At 43.7% G+C, this 17,298-nt stretch overlaps 1 protein-coding gene across 4 annotated transcripts in view; it reads right to left on the bottom strand.

Annotated features, from left to right (window-relative positions):
* The window catches only part of LOC124594917 (protein PALS2), a 344,549-nt gene that overhangs the window by 236,841 nt on the left and 90,410 nt on the right, over positions 1-17,298 (bottom strand). Inside the window, exon 1 of one of the 4 annotated variants that reach the window (XM_047133408.1) lies at positions 7,188-7,301. The exons of the other annotated variants lie outside the window; for them this stretch is intronic. Within the exon in view, the coding sequence (XP_046989364.1) occupies positions 7,188-7,191 (4 nt within the window). The 5' untranslated portion in view covers positions 7,192-7,301. Of the gene's footprint in view, positions 1-7,187; positions 7,302-17,298 lie in introns of those variants that run through there. 4 annotated transcript variants of the gene reach the window in all.

Genomic DNA, 17,298 nt, shown 5'->3' with positions numbered 1-17,298 from the left:
CAATTTAGCGACAGCCTAATGGGTTCGCACCTGAGCGTTAACGACGCGCTCAAAGAACCTCTTCTGCTCGGCAGCCTCTCTGCAGCCACGGCTGCAGTTCGCAAAGCCTCGTGGCGGCTTATAATTCTCTGTCATTTTATTTCTGGCAATACTACACTACTGGCCAGTAAAATTGCTACACCAAGAAGATGACGTGCTACAGACGCGAAAGTTACCCGACAGGAAGAAGATGCTGTGGTATGAAAATGATTAACTTTTCAAAGCATTCACACAAGGTTGGCGACACCTACAACTTGCTGACATGAGGAAAGTTTCCAACCGATTTCTCATACACAAACAGCAGTTGACTGGCGTTGCCTGGTGAAACGTTGTTGTGATGCCTCGTGTAAGGAGGAGAAATGCGTACCGTCCCGTTTCCGACTTTGATAAAGGTCGGATTGTAGCGTGTCGCGATTGCGGTTTATTGTATCGCGACATTGCTGCTCGTGTTGGTCGAGATCCAATGACTGTTGGCAGAATATGGAATCGGTGGGTTCAGGAGGGTAATACGGAACGCCGTGCTGGATCCCAACGGCCTCGTATCACTAGCAGTCGAGATGACAGGCATCTTATCCGCATGGCTGTAGCGGATCGTGCAGCCACGTCTCTATCCCTGAGTCAACAGATGGGGACGTTTGCAAGACAAAAACCATCTGCACGAACAGTTCGACGACGTTTGCAGCAGCATGGACTATCAGCTCGGAGACCATGGCTGCGGTTTCCCTTGACGCTGCATCACAGACAGGAGCGCCTGCGATGGTGTCCTCAACGACGAACCTGGGTGCACGAATGGCAAAACGTCATTTTTTCGGATGAATCCAGGTTCTGTGTACAGCACCATGATGGTCGCATCCGCGTTTGGCGACATCGCGGTGAACGCACATTGGAAGCGTGTATTCGTCATCGCCATTCTGGCGTATCAGCCGGCGTGATGATATGGCGTGCCATTGGTTACACGTCTCGGTCACCTCTTGTTCGCATTGACGGCACTTTGAACAGTGGACGTTACATTTCAGATGTGTTACGACCCGTGGCTCCACCCTTCATTCGATCCCTGCGAAACCCTACATTTCAGCAGGATAATGCACGACCGCATGTTTCAGGTCCTGTACAGAAAATGTTCGACTGCTGCCCTGGCCAGCACATTCTCCAGATCTCTCACCAATTGAAAACGTCTGGTCAATGGTGGCCCAGCAACTGGCTCGTCACAATACGCCAGTCACTACTCTTGATGAACTGTGGTATCGTGTTGAAGCTGCATGGGCAGCTGTACCTGTACACGCCATCCAAACTCTGTTTGACTCAATGCCCAGGCGTATCAAGGCCGTTATTACGGCCAGAGGTGGTTGTTCTGGGTACTGATTTCTCAAGATCTATGCACCCTAATTGCGTGAAAATGTAATCACATGTCAGTTCTAGTATAATATATTTGTCCAATGAATACCCGTTTATCATCTGCGTTTCTTCTTGGTGTAGCAATTTTAATTCATTCTCAAGGACAAGTCGATCGTAATCTAAAACTGTAGCTCGCTTTCATAATTAAGGAAGCCTTCCGTCTATATTCGATCTACATTACGTAACAAGTCGAACAACCGAGGCTACGACGATACTGCAGGCGATCAACCAGAATGGTCTGTTAGTTCTGTACTAATGCATGCTCTCCGTATAATCGTCAATTTTGCGACGAATTATCCTCACTCACCTCCTTGTCCGTCGTAATTGGCTAGTATCCCTACTCTCTTGAGTGAAAATACGACAAATGGTAAATTAACTGAGAAATCTGATTCACAAACAAAACTGGAGACTTCTGGCTTGATTACGACGTGATCAGAAATAGGGATGAGCAGACAGAACTTTAATTTATACAGTTTTATTTTTATAATTGACATGCAGAATACTCACACTGTTGCTCCTTACATAACAAAAAAAAAGTTGTCGCAAATCCCGAAGATGAGAACTTAAAACGGTGGCCGAAAAGTTTGTACATAATTTTAATATCTGGTGCGTTCTAGAGTCCACAAGAATTTCGTGAAAATTTACTAGCTGCTAAATCCTACGAAAGTAAATGGATAGCCCCACTGTTTGATACAATACCTAGCGAGGTGGCGCAGTACTTAAGACATTGGTATCCTATACGGCAGGACCAGAGGTCAAATCTCCAGCCAGCTAACTAAGCATACGTTTTCCAAGATTTATTTGAAACCAGTTTTACATTAAAAGTGTAAAATGACATCCACACCATAACTTCATAAACAGAACCATCGTTATATATGATCTTAGCAGTAAACGAAGTGCTATGGACACTAAGTGTCGCAACTATTAATCACCAATCTCCATGTCTGGTTTAAGGCTCAAGAAAAACAAGCGGCCGTCTGGGACGCCTAGCTGGCAGGAGTGCCAGAGGAGTTCAGATGCAAAATTTCTATACAGGGTCTATCATAAACATTAGCGAAAACCAGCATGGGTAAAAGTGTACGGTAATAATTGTAGAAACAAAAATGTTACAGGTAACATGGGACTGCAACCGAAGTCAGAATGTGTGGTTGCAAGCTGCTACCGACCTCAGTATGAAATATTGTTTTAGTTAGTGTGAATGTATTTGAAATTTAAACTTTTCGATTAAGTCCCCACGTAATTCGGTTCAAATTTCAGACAAGACCTACCTTAACCAGAAATGCAGTACCACTTCAGTACTTCACGTGTCACACTTTACCATACATTCGTGCCTGTTGAAGGAGGTTTTCCTTCACATTTGGAGGCAATAGCGCAGTCGCCTCTGCAGTGAGTTGCAGATTCTTTAAAAAAAAAACTGCATCACGTCGTAAATCTAACAAAACTATAAAATTCGCTGCTCTAGTTCTACAACCATATTAATGGTAGTGCTGCACACTTGACTTCTGAGACGACTGTAGACGAAAAGATGAAAGGATTGAGGTCAGGCGGTCTTAGAGATCAAGGTACAGTCTGTGCCCTATCTGCCCATTTTCGACCATGTTGGTTCGTTAAACACCTTAGCAGTAGCAAAATATGCCTGTGCCCCGTCACGCATGTAATGCGGGAGGGGGGGGGGGGGGGGTAGGACAAAAATATGGACACACCAAAAACACGACACATTACCATGCCTAACACGGTGCAGGAAAAGTGTTGGCATTCAAAACATATTCCTGCCGTCTCAGAATGGATAAATACAGGTAGTGTATGGTTTTCAAGAGAATCTTATACATCTACATACATACTCCGCAATCCACCATACGGTGTGTGGCGGAGGGCACCTCGTACCACAACTAGCATCTTCTCTCCCTGTTCCACTCCCAAACAGAACGAGGGAAAAATGACTGCCTATATGCCTCTGTACGAGCCCTAATGTCTCTTATCACATCTTTGTGGTCTTTCCGCGAAATATAAGTTGGCGGCAGTAAAATTGTACTCCTGTCATCCTCAAATGCTAGTTCTCTAAATTTCCTCAGTAGCGATTCACGAAAAGAACGCCTCCTTTCCTCTAGAGACTCCCACCCGAGCTCCTAAAGCATTTCTGTAACACACGCGTGATGATCAAACCTACCAGTAACAAATCTAGCAGCCCGCCTCTGAATTGATTCTATGTCTTCCCTCAATCCGACCTGATAGGGATCCCAAACGCTAGAGTAGTACTCAAGAATAGGTCGTATTAGTGTTTTATAAGCGGTCTCCTTTACAGGTGAACCACATCTTCCCAAAATTCTACCAATGAACCGAAGACGACTATCCGCCTTCCCCACAACTGCCATTACATGCTTGTCCCACTTCATATCGCTCTGCAACGTTACTCCCAAATACTTAATCGACGTGACTGCGTCAAGCGCCACACTACTAATGGAGTATTCAGACATTACAGGATTCTTTTTCCTATTCATCTGCATTAATTTACATTTATATATATTTAGAGTTAGCTGCCATTCTTTACACCAATCACAAACCCTGTCCAAGTCATCTTGTATCCTCCTACAGTCACTCAACGACGACACCTTCCCGTACACCACAGCATCATTAGCAAACAGCCGCACATTGCTATCCACCCTATCCAAAAGATCATTTATGTAGACAGAAAACGACAGCGGACCTACCACACTTCGCTGTGGCACTCCAGATGATACCATTCTTCCTGCAAAACAGTGGCAAGTCCAGATGACTATGATGGACGTAGATAGCGACCAAGCACCCTTCTCTCCAAAGTCGTCCACAAACGATGTATAATACTGAGATCTGTAGTGACTGTGGTGGCAAGGAGAGGTGCAACATTTCATCCTCGTGCTCACAAAAACAGAGCTAGGCGATGGGAGCTGTGTAAACAGGGGCCCTGTCGTCTTAGAAGATGGCATCACCAATGAAACGCTGTACCGCGGAATGGACCTGAACAGCCAAACTCGTTATTCTTGGCAGTAATCTGATCTTGCGGAGTAACCATGGGGCCCATGGAATTCTACGATATGGCTGGCCAAATCATCACCGACCCCCCCCCCCCCCCCCCTCTCCGCCTCGTTTCAATCGGCCAGGAGTTGGAAAGAGCGTGAAACAAGACTCATCCGGCCAAATGAATTCTTTCATTGCTCCACAGTCCAAGTTTTACGGCTTGGGCGTCACATTTTCCTGTTCTGGTCGCTTGTCTCACTGATCAGTGCTTTTGGAATTCCAGGTCGCCCTACCATTCCCTACAACGACTTTTTCAGCTGTCACCATTTTTATTCGCAATCATATTCAATGACCGTCCGTCACGATCACTCACCTCACACTTTCGTCCGCGTTGTGACTTAGCGGATGATGTTTTTCCACTTTCCCTGTATGTGGCATAAAACTTCGGTACGGTGCCTGTTGAAACACTAAGCAGTTCGGCTACCTTGGTTACGGAAGCACTCGCCGCGTGAGTACCAACAATTAAGCCATGTTCGAATTCACTTAGCTCCGACATAATGCCCGCACATCTACACAGAACACTGTTCTGTCCACGACAGACATTTGAGAGCATTGCGCAGGTGCCGCTCATGGTCAAAAACAACAGTGCCACGCGCAGCCTTGGCTACTACCTATAGTTGCGTTCAGGCATGCATTGCTGGCTGTTTTTCCGTGTTTTTGTCCAATTCCTGTACATTCGTTAATGTTGCAGAAAGCAGGATACGTCATACGCGAAATCTGAGCCCAGTTAGATAAATACTTAATCCAGAAGTTTACATTTATAATATTTTGTGCTACCTAGAACAATATTTCATACTGAAGCTAGTGACGGGTAGTAACCAAACATTCACTACACATTCGCTGAAAACGAACAATGGAGTGAACTGATGTATTCTTTCTAAATAAGAAATCATCGCCTTATTGTTATCGCTTGGTTTTTTGTTAGACAAAAATCATTAATATCGGAGCAACATTTCACAAATGATAACGATCGAGGGGAAGAAAAGCCGTGCCATTGTCTAAATAATCCTCGTTGGTTACGTGTTTAATCGCAGTGCATCACTACGTGGGAAAAAGAAGCAATTTGCTGCCAAAGTGTTTCGTGAGAAGAAACCCACTCGCGTGACTAAGAAACAGCTGTGTTGCGTGGGGCCGTCTAAAAACGAACAGTCCTTGCGAAGAATTTTACTTGTTGCGCAGCTGCAGCAGTTCCCGTACCGTCACTGTCAGTAGATTTCAGTCACCGCGGTGGTTTTCGTCATACTCTAAAAACAGCGCGCCATAATCATGTCTCCAAATAAAAGATAAAATTTGGTCGCCCATTCCTTACCAGCACAGGAGTACGTGTTTGATTTGTCATTTCTTGTTTGACTTCGACGAAACGGTACACTCTATCGAACTATTTCCTTTCACTTCCGGACTAAAAACTGCTGCAAGCAATCATAATCCACTACTCTACAAATTTTATAGTATGTAACATAGTGCTGACGCGATTGTAAAAACATTTATGAAGTACGGCGAAGCTCCTTACAGATACACACATGAACAGGTGTCCGGCGTTCGGCGCATTACTAACATAGCACCGAAGATGCTTTTATACGGTATAATATAACATTCAAACAGATTTTAGTCTATATCTACACCTTGCAAACCAATCTACCGTGTTTTGGAAAGGGTTCATGGTGTATTAGTATCACTTTCTCCTTTTTCCATTTACATTTTCGAATCAAATGCGGGAAGAATGGTTAGCTGTACGCTCAACTTATACTCTAAACAATCTGACTGCCACACTCTTATGCAAACTACATATTGGTATGTGCTGACAGACTAATGTATTTCATCCTTTCCTGCAGCTGCTGCTATCAAATACCTTCCACTTTCTGTCCTCCATCTCACAGACAAGCAGTAAAATAATTGAGTAGGTCGAACAGTGAGTGTTTCGGAAATTCAGAGTCGCATTAAGAACTAACACATGACTTCGTTTCTTGCCTATGCAGTGAAAACGACGCAGACCGAAAATCTGGTTTGACGCACACTACATCTCCTGTAATGCAGGCAATGTCCATCGAATTCGATAGATATCGGGACCGTAACAGTCTCTCAGCACTTTTACGAACAGTATTTTGACTTCGGTGTTTTCGGAAGAGATGAACCAGGCATGGCAAGAATGTAGTGTACATTCCTGTTTATTCGGAAGCAATTTGCTTGAAAAATTATAATAGAAGCACTCACATATAAAAAGAGATTTGTAACTATAACTAGCTACACTTTGGTTTATTGACACCGTACCTAGGGTTTCGTGGTCTAAAGGGAATGTGGTCTAAAATGTCTGGGTTGGTAAATGTCGGCAGGTGTTACAGTGGCATTTGGAAAGGACGCACTTTTTGCGATTGCTTCGCGAACTGGTCAGTGAAATCACTTCAGACGTCCACTCTCACAATATTTCCGAGCAAGAAATCACTTCAGACATCCACTCTCACAACATTTCCGAGCAAAGAAGATATTAAATTTTGAAAAGCATCGTACAGAGTTTATGAACTAAGCTGAGGCTGGTTTCGGCTTTCCATCTTCGCTTTACACAGTCGCGAAAACTGTATCATCCAAATGTTTGGTTTCAGAGGAGCACTCCTGTCGGTGAGAGAATCGTCACTTGTCAGGCCAGGCAGGCAGCAGCGACACACGACCCCGACGCCGGCGCCGCGTCCGCAGCTGTGGCTTACCCATGGCCGCGCATACCGCGCTCTCCGCAGACGCTGTCGTGACGCAAGACGGCCGCGAGGGTGTGCTCGGAGCCGTGGCTCGCGGGTACTCGCAGCGACTCCCGCGGACGCACTACGGCCGGCCGTATCGGCAAATGTTTACGTAGCCGGCGACGGTGACGGAGGCGGTGGCGGAGTTGTGACGTCAGCTGATCGATGACGACCTCGCCGGCGCAGGCCCGGCCGGGGGCGCGCGCGACGCCCACGCAGGCCGCCGGGGCCAGACGTGTCTGCGTGCCCAGCGCCGCAATATCGACGCCCGCCGCGCCGCGTAACCCCACGGCGTTCATAATATATCGCGCCGCAGGCGGCCGCCGAGCGTAACAGCGAAAGCCGAGCGTAATACAGCGGGCCGCAAACAGAACGTGTTTTTGACTCGGGTGGTTCTTCTCCCACCAACTGCGAGTAGTTGTATCTGGGGTGTACTGGAGCTTTGGCTCCGACTACGAAAGATCTGAACACCCGACTGAAATTGCACCACATAATCCGCTCCCGGAAACGATAGTTTTTATATCGAAAGTGTAAGGTTCAACATTTGAACTCAAAACTTTCACAGTCAAAACGTAAAAATAACAACAACACACAACCGCGCAGCGCAGGTGACCGAGAGATGTCTGTGTCTACAGTGCTGCTTTGGCCCACTAAGTGTGGGATCCGTACCAGATCGGGTTGACGGAGGAGATAGAGAAGATTCAAAGAAGAGCGGCGCGTTTTGTCACAGGGTTATTTGGTAACCGTGATAGCGTTACGGAGATGTTTAGCAAACTCAAGTGGCAGACTCTGCAAGAGAGGCGCTGTGCATCGCGGTGTAGCTTGCTCGCCAGGTTTCGAGAGGGTGCGTTTCTGGGTGAGGTATCGAATATATTGCTTCCCCCTACTTATACCTCCCGAGGAGATCACGAATGTAAAATTAGAGAGATTCGAGTGCGCACGGAGGCTTTCAGACAGTCGTCCTTCCCCGCGAACCATACGCGAGTGGAGCAGAAAAGGGAGGTAATGACAGTGGCACGTAAAGTGCCCTCCGCCACACACCGTTGGGTGGCTTGCTGAGTATAAATTTAGATGTAGATGTAAGAACAGCCACAGATCCAGAATTTGATTTTGGGGTGGATCAGAGTTTGTTACTGAATCTAATCCTCCCCCACGCCCCCCTCCCCCAACTAAACCTGCTATCATCCTCACTTTTAACATGCAACAGATGTCTACGACTTTAATAATGTAACAATACAATATACAGGGTGGTGAAAAAGAGTCTGAAAAGCTTGCAAGGGTGTTGCAGGGTAGGTTGTGCTGAGAAATCAATAATAATAAATAAATAACAGAAATAAAAACATTCGAAATGTTGCGCCGTTTCCGAGTTAATTAGTAATGACGTTAACCAACCAGTTCGCTGCGCGTGCATATTCAAGCGGCCCGCCAGAGGCGGTGTCGCCAAACGTGTTAGTGACCCGTCCCATACATCATTTAAACGAATCTTTTACCGAAATGATGTGAAAGGAGTCAGTTTACAGGATAAGTATACATGATTAGTTTTAACATTAATGAACACATTATCATTTTATTCTTACTCATGTAACTATAATTAAAAACAACTTTTTTTTACTGTCTACAAGTTTTAAAGCAGAAATTCGTCGATAGAATTAGGTGTTGGCCAGGAGAAATTATTTTCAATGAGGTTTACACCTTGCTTCGCTACCTGCCAGATATTTTTATGTTATTGCACAAATGATCAAAAATTTTATTGCTACATATTGAACTCGTCTCTGAGTCACTAACAGACTTAACAATGGGTAATAAAGATCCTTTTTTCCCTCTAGTGTTGTAGGTATTTGCATCACAATTCTCAAATTGTGATGGTTTATGTACGACAAATTTCATTAACGAAAATATTTGTTGTGACGGCACAGTTAAAATGCCTAGGTTCTTGAAGAGGTTCAATGAAGTCCGTAACTGAAGACCACATATTATTCTTACTGCTCGCTTTTATGCGTCCAATACTTCCTTTCTGAGTGACGAGTTACCTCAGATAATTACGCCGTACGACATTACTGAGTGGAAATATGCAAAATACGTCAGGAGGTTAATACGTTTGTTTCCGTGATTAGCAATTATACGAAGAGCAAAAGCAGCTGAACTTAATCGTTCCTTCCAGTTCAAGTTTTCATCGATATGTACGCCCAAAAATTTGGAGCAGTGTATCCTGCTCATATGTTATATCAGTTGTTGGTATGACTCAGCTTGTTGTAGAGAACTGAAGGTAGTGCGTCTTTTCAATATTTAGGGGAGTCCATTGTCAGAGAATCACTCAAAAATCGTTTCGAAAGTATCATATACTAACTCTTATCTTGCTTTCTCTCTAATGGGATTTGTTATAACACTAGTGTCGTCAGCAAAAAGTGCCAGTTTTGCTTGTTGAATGTTAAGTGGAAAGTCATTCTGATATATAAGAAATAGGAGTAGACCCAAAATTTAACCCTCTGGGTTATGAGAACAACTGGCACTAATTGTGTCTGGCGGGCCTCTTGAATCTGCGAGAGCGACGGCGCAACCTATCCAGTTCCTTTTCTTAACAATTATTTTTCAGCGCAGCCTACCCTGCAACACCCTTTCAAGCTTTTCAAACTCCTTGTTACCATCAAGTACATTACGTTTAAATACAATAATAATTTGTTTAGATCAGTGCAGTACAGAGAAAAGCATTTGTGCAAAAAATTGAAATTCGTATGTAATGCATCTCATTTAAAAAGAATAATAATAACAGGCTCTGAAAACTTTGACAATGTGATGGCGTAAGATCGAAGTGTGCCCTCCTCATTATCAGCATTTCACTTAGCACTACTACTGTGAGCACGCGTCTGCAGACTAGGTCTGTGCGGGTTTGTGTATGGTGGGGAGTGACGTTTTTGGCATGCTTTGTGGCTGTTTCTTCCTATATTTGCAAAAGTCACACTTTTTTATTTTTTCCATAGTTGAGAGGTTTCTCCTTTCTGTCTTGTGTTACGAGCGGTTGTCGGCGCTTCAGTCTGGAACCGCGCGACCGCTACGGTCGCAGGTTCAAATCCTGCCTCGGGCATGGATGGGTGTGATGTCCTTAGGTTAGTTAGGTTTAAGTAGTTCTGAGTTCTAGGGAACTGATGACCTCAGATTTGAAGTCCCATAGTGCTCGGAGCCATTTAACTGTCTTGTATTAATCAACGTCCTGCTTTTTATCTTCATGAATTCCTTCTCTTTTCGAGGGAAAATGTTTCATGTTACCTCATCAATCTTCGAAAGTGGAAGACAATACGTGAAGATTGGTATATGTAAAATGCAAATACTTTCAGTTAACTGTTGTTTGGGGGAATGTGAAGTTTCTGACCTCCGTGACTCCCTCCCCCTTCCCCTCTTGTATCCGCGCATTGAAAACGAATGCCACGAATCGCCTCATGCATGTATTCACTTTGGTTGAGCACTACGTATTCCAAGTTCCCAAGAACTTTCAGTAAAAGAAAAGAGTATTCGGGATGAGCAAACTAGAAGCACCGCACAAGAATCGTTTGGGTGACAGCTAGAGACCTGAAAACTTTTTCATGTGCTTTTTAGTTACTTCGATTGTAAGGTAGTATGCGTTTAATAGCCCGCCCCTGAACCTGAGAAGTAGTCCTAATGAAGCATAAGAGAAATGTGGTTTGGAATTACTTCAGTAAAGTCGACTCAAGTACTGCGAAGTGTAAACAGGCGAGGAAAGCCATCCAAAAAAAGCGCATTTAATTACTTCTTTAGGTGATATTTAAAATCTTCCCAGCTGCTGAGTACTTTTCTTCGAGGTAATTCATGTTTGAACACAATATATGTTTCAGAATCCTGCTGCATATCGACGTTAACGATATGGGCCTGTAATTTAGTGGTTTACTCCTACTACCGTTCTTGAATATTGGTGTGACCTGTGCAACTTTCCAGTCTTTGGGTACGGATTATTTGTCGAGCGAACGGTTGTTTATGATTGTTAAGTATGGAGCTAATGCATGACTCCGAAAGGAACCTAATTGGTATACAGTCTGGACCAAACGTAAGTACTCGACAATCTTGAACATAAAAGAAGGATTACTTACCCACACGCCACTTCAGCTGCGCTTCAAAAAACTGAGAAACAGGTGAGTATGAAAAGATCTCTTTGACGAAAAATCAAAAATAGGATACGCCCAACCCTTCAGCAAACAAAATTGAGATGTTCATTTCTGAAGCGATTGTACTTCAAGATCTTCCTTTTAATTTCATGGAGGGTCTCAAATTTCCACGCGTAATGCAATTTGTTACGTCAAATAAGCAGTTAAGGTGAAACCATTTCCTTTTATTTTCAATACGCGGATTTCCATTATTTCCTGTAACCACTTAATATATAATTAATTTAAGATAAACTAATTTTTACGTAGTAATAAACTGATAATTTTACACAGTGCTGCTATTATTCAGAAAATATAATTACGTCAACACCACTCCCGGCTCCGGCTTCGCGTTCGACAAAACTGCTGCGCAGTCTCGGGCCTCGACGTTGGTTCCAATTAAAGCGACTTAGCTACTTTGCTTCCCTAGCTTTAAGTCATAAGTAGAAACTGCGCCGTTGCAAAGTCGAGAGAGGACGCAGGCAACGTCCGCGTGGTGAAGGCGACGCGTGTTGCACGCGATTTCGCTCCGCAACGTAGTCACACACCGCTGTCGCTGAGCAAAAAATTAAACTGCCAACCCAGATCAACTCCCGGCACTCCTTGATTTGTGAAACAGTTTCTCCTAGGGTCACTAGCCTCGAGGCTGGTTCAAATAGCCACCTTCCTTGTACCACTGACGTCGCGAAGTCGGAGCAGTGGAGCAACTAAAATCACTTAATAAAAGCAAGTCTTCTGGTCCAGACTGTATACCAATTAGGTTCCTTTCGGAGTATGCTAATGCATTAGCTCCATACTTAACAATCATATCCAACCGTTTGGTCCAGACTGTATACCAATTATGTTCCTTTCGGAGTCATGCATTAGCTCCATACTTAACAATCATAAACAACCGTTCGCTCGACAAATAATCCGTACCCAAAGACTGGAAAGTTGCATGGGTCACACCAATATTCAAGAACGGTAGTAGGAGTAAACCACTAAATTACAGGCCCATATCGTTAACGTCGATGTGCAGCAGCATTTTGGTACATATATTGTGTTCGAACATAATGAATTACCTCAAAGAAAACGGTATATTGACACACAGGCAACATGGGTTTAGAAAACATCGTTCTTGCAAACACATTTATTAACATGAAATGTTGAGTGCTATTGACAAGGAATTTCAGATCGATTCCGTATTTCTGGATTTCCGGAAGGCTTTTGACACTGTACCACACAAGCGGCTTGTATTGAAATTGCGTGCTTATGGAATATCGTCTCAGTTATGTGACTAGATTTGTGATTTCCCGTCAGAGAGGTCGCAATTCGTAGTAATTGACGGCAAGTCGTCGAACAAAACAGAAGTGATTTCTGGCGTTTCCCAAGGTAGTTCCCCTTTGCTGTTCCTTACCTATATAAACGATTTGGGGGACAACCTGAGCAGCCGTCTTGGGTTGTTTGCAGATGACGCTGTCGTTTATCGACTAATAAAGTCATTAGAAGATCAAAACAATTTGCAAAACGATTTAGAAAAGATATCTGAATGGTGCGAAAATCGGCAGTTGACCCTATATAACGAAAAGTGTGTCATCCACATGAGTGCTAAAAGGAATCCGTTAAACTTCGGTTACACGATAAATCAGTCTAATCTAAAAACCGCAAATTGAACTAAATACCTGGGTATTACAATTACGAACAACTTAAAGTAGAAGGAACACATAGAAAATGTTGTGGGGAAGGCTAACCAAAGACTGCGTTTTATTAGCAGGACACTTAGAAAATGTAACATATCTACTAAGGAGATTGCCTACACTACGCTTCGGATCCTTCCTTACCAGATAGGACTGATGGAGTACATCGAAAAAGTTCAAATAAGGGCAGCACGTTTTGCATTAGCGTGAATTATGGGAGAGAGTGTCACAGAAATGATACAGGATCTGCGCTGGACATCATTAAAAGAAAGGCGTTTTCCGTTGCTACGGAATCTTCTCACGAAATTCCAGTCACCAGATTTCTCCTACGAATGCGAAAATTTTTTATTGACACTGACCTACATAGGGAGAAACGATCACCACAATAAAATAAAGGAAATCAGAGCTCGTACGGAAAGATATAGGTGTTCATTCTTTCCGCGCGCTAGACGAGATTGGAATAATAGAGAATTGTGAAGGTGGTTCGATGAACCCTCTGCCAGGCACTTGAATGTGATTTGCGGAGTATCCATGTACATATAGATGTAGATGTAGACTGACATGAGCCCCGTAGCAACCTTGTTGTATTCAAATAGATTCCTGATGCGAATATATCAACATCATCATCACCAGACTTCCCACCTCTAGCATCACGGATGTGGTGCATAAGCGCTCACCATTGGCTGTCACTGTACATATTTCTCTCTGTCTCATCTGCCCAGTTTCAGCTACTGTTCCCTAACTTCGGTTTCACTGTCTACAACCACGTCGTCAGTGCTCTTCCCCTTGGTCATTTCCCTGGCACTTCTGTGCCGAAGTATTTTCAAGCTGTTTTCCATTTGCCTATTTTCATTAAGTGACCAAACCACTACAGTCTACGCTTTCGCGTAACATTAATAATGACCAATTTCACATCATCTTCGTTCCAGTGTGTTTTTATTTTTAATCTTACCTAGTTTAGTCCTCTGATGAATTTCCTCGCTGTTGTCCTTATCTAGAAGGCGACATGCTTCCAGTCTATAGGTCAAAAGGATACAAAGGAAATATGGAATAAGGCTAATTTTGCTTTGTTGGGTATTTTGTTATATCACCGTATGTTTCTCACTGTGCCGTAGAATTGTGAAACTTGTAATGCCTCTTTGCGTATTTGCTGTTTCACTGTATTGTTCTTGTATATATACTCCCAATTATTTGAAGCTGGGAACAAGTTCCATTTAAACGTATATTTGAAATTGTTCTGTCTTGTTGACCATCCTCGCAATTGCCTCAGTATTTTTCTAATGAGCTCGAGGTCTCTGAATTGTTTATTACAACACAAATATTCAGGTTCTCTTTAACTTCAGATTGCTCTCATATCAGACCGTTATCGCCAGATCCGACTGTTGGACCACTGATCTGCCGTGGTGGACAATAACTGTTTATGCTATTTGTTGTCCAAGCATCTGGTCGAGATGTGGTGCATAAGCAATGTACAGCACACTGGAGTTTAAATCTCCGCCCATCCAGATTTGGGTTTTCCGTGGTTTTAATCACTGTTAATGCCGGGATGAATCATTTGAAAAGTCGCATCCGATTTCTATTACCATGATTTTCCACCCGGTAGCTTATTCTCTGTCTTGAATGACCCTATCAGCAAAGGTAAATTAAACGCTGACGTTCCTCCCTCCCAACAGCCTCAAACGGCGTCCTTGGTTTCCCTATATCGCTTTCAACGAATGCTGTGGCGGTTCCTTCGTTAAGGCAACGACAAATCTCCAGTCCCATCGTTGCCCAAATGAGCTACTACTCCGTCTTCGATGACCTTGCTGTAAACAAAACTTAAAAATGCCAACATACGTTATTACTTCATATCGCTTCCTCTATAAAAAGGAAGGTTCAGATTGACAACTGTGCAAATAAGTAAAAATGACAGCCCTTCTTACGATTAACATCTTTTGAGTTACTCTGTGGTGCTAATTCACTGTCTTCAATAATAAACGTGTTCAGCCAGTTTAACTTTGACTGGTGACGGAGATCCTAACAATGAAATTAAAACGTTAAGTGATAAATATGAAACAATGACGCCTTTAGACATCCACAATACTGTACTTGAACTCATCTGGTACTTCCGAGATCGGGTGGTAAAAGTGATGACTAGCCACAGGGATGGGAAATGCCTCATGAAAGAAATAAGAGAAAAGCTCCCCATTGCGTAAACATATAGACACTAAGTGTTAGAAATCCCGTCATGACTTATCCCATGCAACAATGATAGCATACTAGACTGATCAAATCGGTCATTCTTCAAGGTAGTGTCCTGGAACACAATTTTTTTGTCTTGAAGTAAATCTTTTATATTCCATTCACGTAATAATGTGTTGAATTGCGACCGTGCAGCTACTTGCTCATAGTATACCAGTTTCAAGGACCGTTATCTGACACAGACATATAACAGATTAGGAGTCGCAAAATACATAGATCAATGTTGCGTTATTATCTTTGCGGCTTCAAAGAGTACACATATAGTCACTCCTTCTGAATCACATTATACACATGGCAAAAGAATGAGTTTACTTATATACGAGGGTCACTCCAAAAGAAATGCTCACTATTTTCATTCTGCATGTGTGAAAGTTTTACAGTGAGTAGATACATCCTTTCCACTTGTTTTCAAATTTAGTTCAACCTGTTCCCGTGAGTGGCGCCGTCACAGCATGTCTTCAAGATGGCTGCTACACTTGACGTCCGTCAGAAGCAGCGTGCTGTCATAGAAGTCCTGTACTGTGAAAACGAGACAGTGGGAAACATCCACAAGAGGTTGAAAAAGGTGTATGGAGATGCTGCCGTCGATCGCAGTACAGTTAGTTGGTGGGCAAGCAGGTTACGTGATAAAAGCGGACACGGCAATATTGAGGATTGTCCTCGCAGCGGCAAGTCTCGCACTGCACACACTCCAGACAATGTGTAGAGAGTTAACGAATTGGTGACTGCTGACGGACGCATCACAGTGAACGAATTGTCACGCTACGTTGGGATAGGGGAAGGAAGTGTTTGCGGAATACTGAAAGTGTTGGCGTTATAAAAGGTTTGTGCCAGGTCGGTTCCCAGGATGTTGACAGTGGCTCACAAAGAAACAAGAAAAATGGTATGCAGCGAACTTTTGGAACAGTACGAAAATGGTGGAGATGAATTTCTTGGAAGAACTGTGACAGGTGATAAAACATGGCTCCATCATTTTTCACCAGAGACGAAAGGCAATCAATGGAGTGGCATCATGCAAATTCATTCAAGGAAAAAAAAAAAAAAATTCAAAACCACACCTTCTGCTGGAAAAGTTATGGCTACGGTGTTTTTCGATTCCAAAGGACTCTTGCTTGTGGACATTATGTGAAGTGGAACCACCATAAATTCTGATGCATATGTGATGACACTGAAGAAACTTCAAGCTCGACTGAGTCTTGTTCGACCACATCGGCAAAAGCAGGATGTTTTGCTGTTGCACGACAATGCACGGCCACATGTCAGTCAAAAAACCATGGAAACGATCACAAAACTCGGATGGACAACACTGAAACAACCGCCTTACAGTCCTGACCTGGTCCACGTGACTATCATCTCTTTGGGAAACTGAAAGACATTCTTCGTGGAACAAGGTTTGAAGATGATCACTCCCTTGTGCACACTGCCAAAGAGTGGCTCCAAAGGTTTGTCCAGAATTTTACCGTGCGGGTATACAGGTGCTGGTTCCAAGATGGCGTAAGGCAGTTGAGAGGGATGAAAATTATGTGGAGAAATGAAAATATTGTTCCTAAGGGATGTATCTACACACTGTAAGACTTTCAAACATGTAGAATAAAAGATGGATTTAAAAAAATAGGGTGCATTTCTTTTGGAGTGACCTTCGTAGACCGTCCGAACATGCCTCGAAAGGCCCAACAGCACCGACCAACCGTCGTGTCATTCTCAGCTGATAGGCGTCATTGGATGCGGATGTGGAGGGGCACGTGGTCAGCATTCCGCTCTCCCGGCCGTTGTCAGTTTTCGCGAACGGAGCCGCTAGCTCTGTCAAGTAGCTCCTCAACTGGCCCCACATGGGCTGTGTGCGCCCCGCTTTCCAGCAGCGCTCGGCAGACGCGGGAGGCCACCCATCCAAGTGCTACCCAAGCCGGACAAAGCTTAACTTTGGTGATTTGACGGGAGCCGGTGTGGTCACTGCGGGAAGTCATTGGCCCTTGCTTATAAAAGACCGGTGAAAATTGAATATGAATTTAAAAA

Source organism: Schistocerca americana, chromosome 2 (genome assembly GCF_021461395.2).
Source record: "Schistocerca americana isolate TAMUIC-IGC-003095 chromosome 2, iqSchAmer2.1, whole genome shotgun sequence".
Lineage (NCBI taxonomy): Eukaryota > Metazoa > Arthropoda > Insecta > Orthoptera > Acrididae > Schistocerca > Schistocerca americana.
This window is presented reverse-complemented; position numbering and strand designations above follow the sequence as displayed.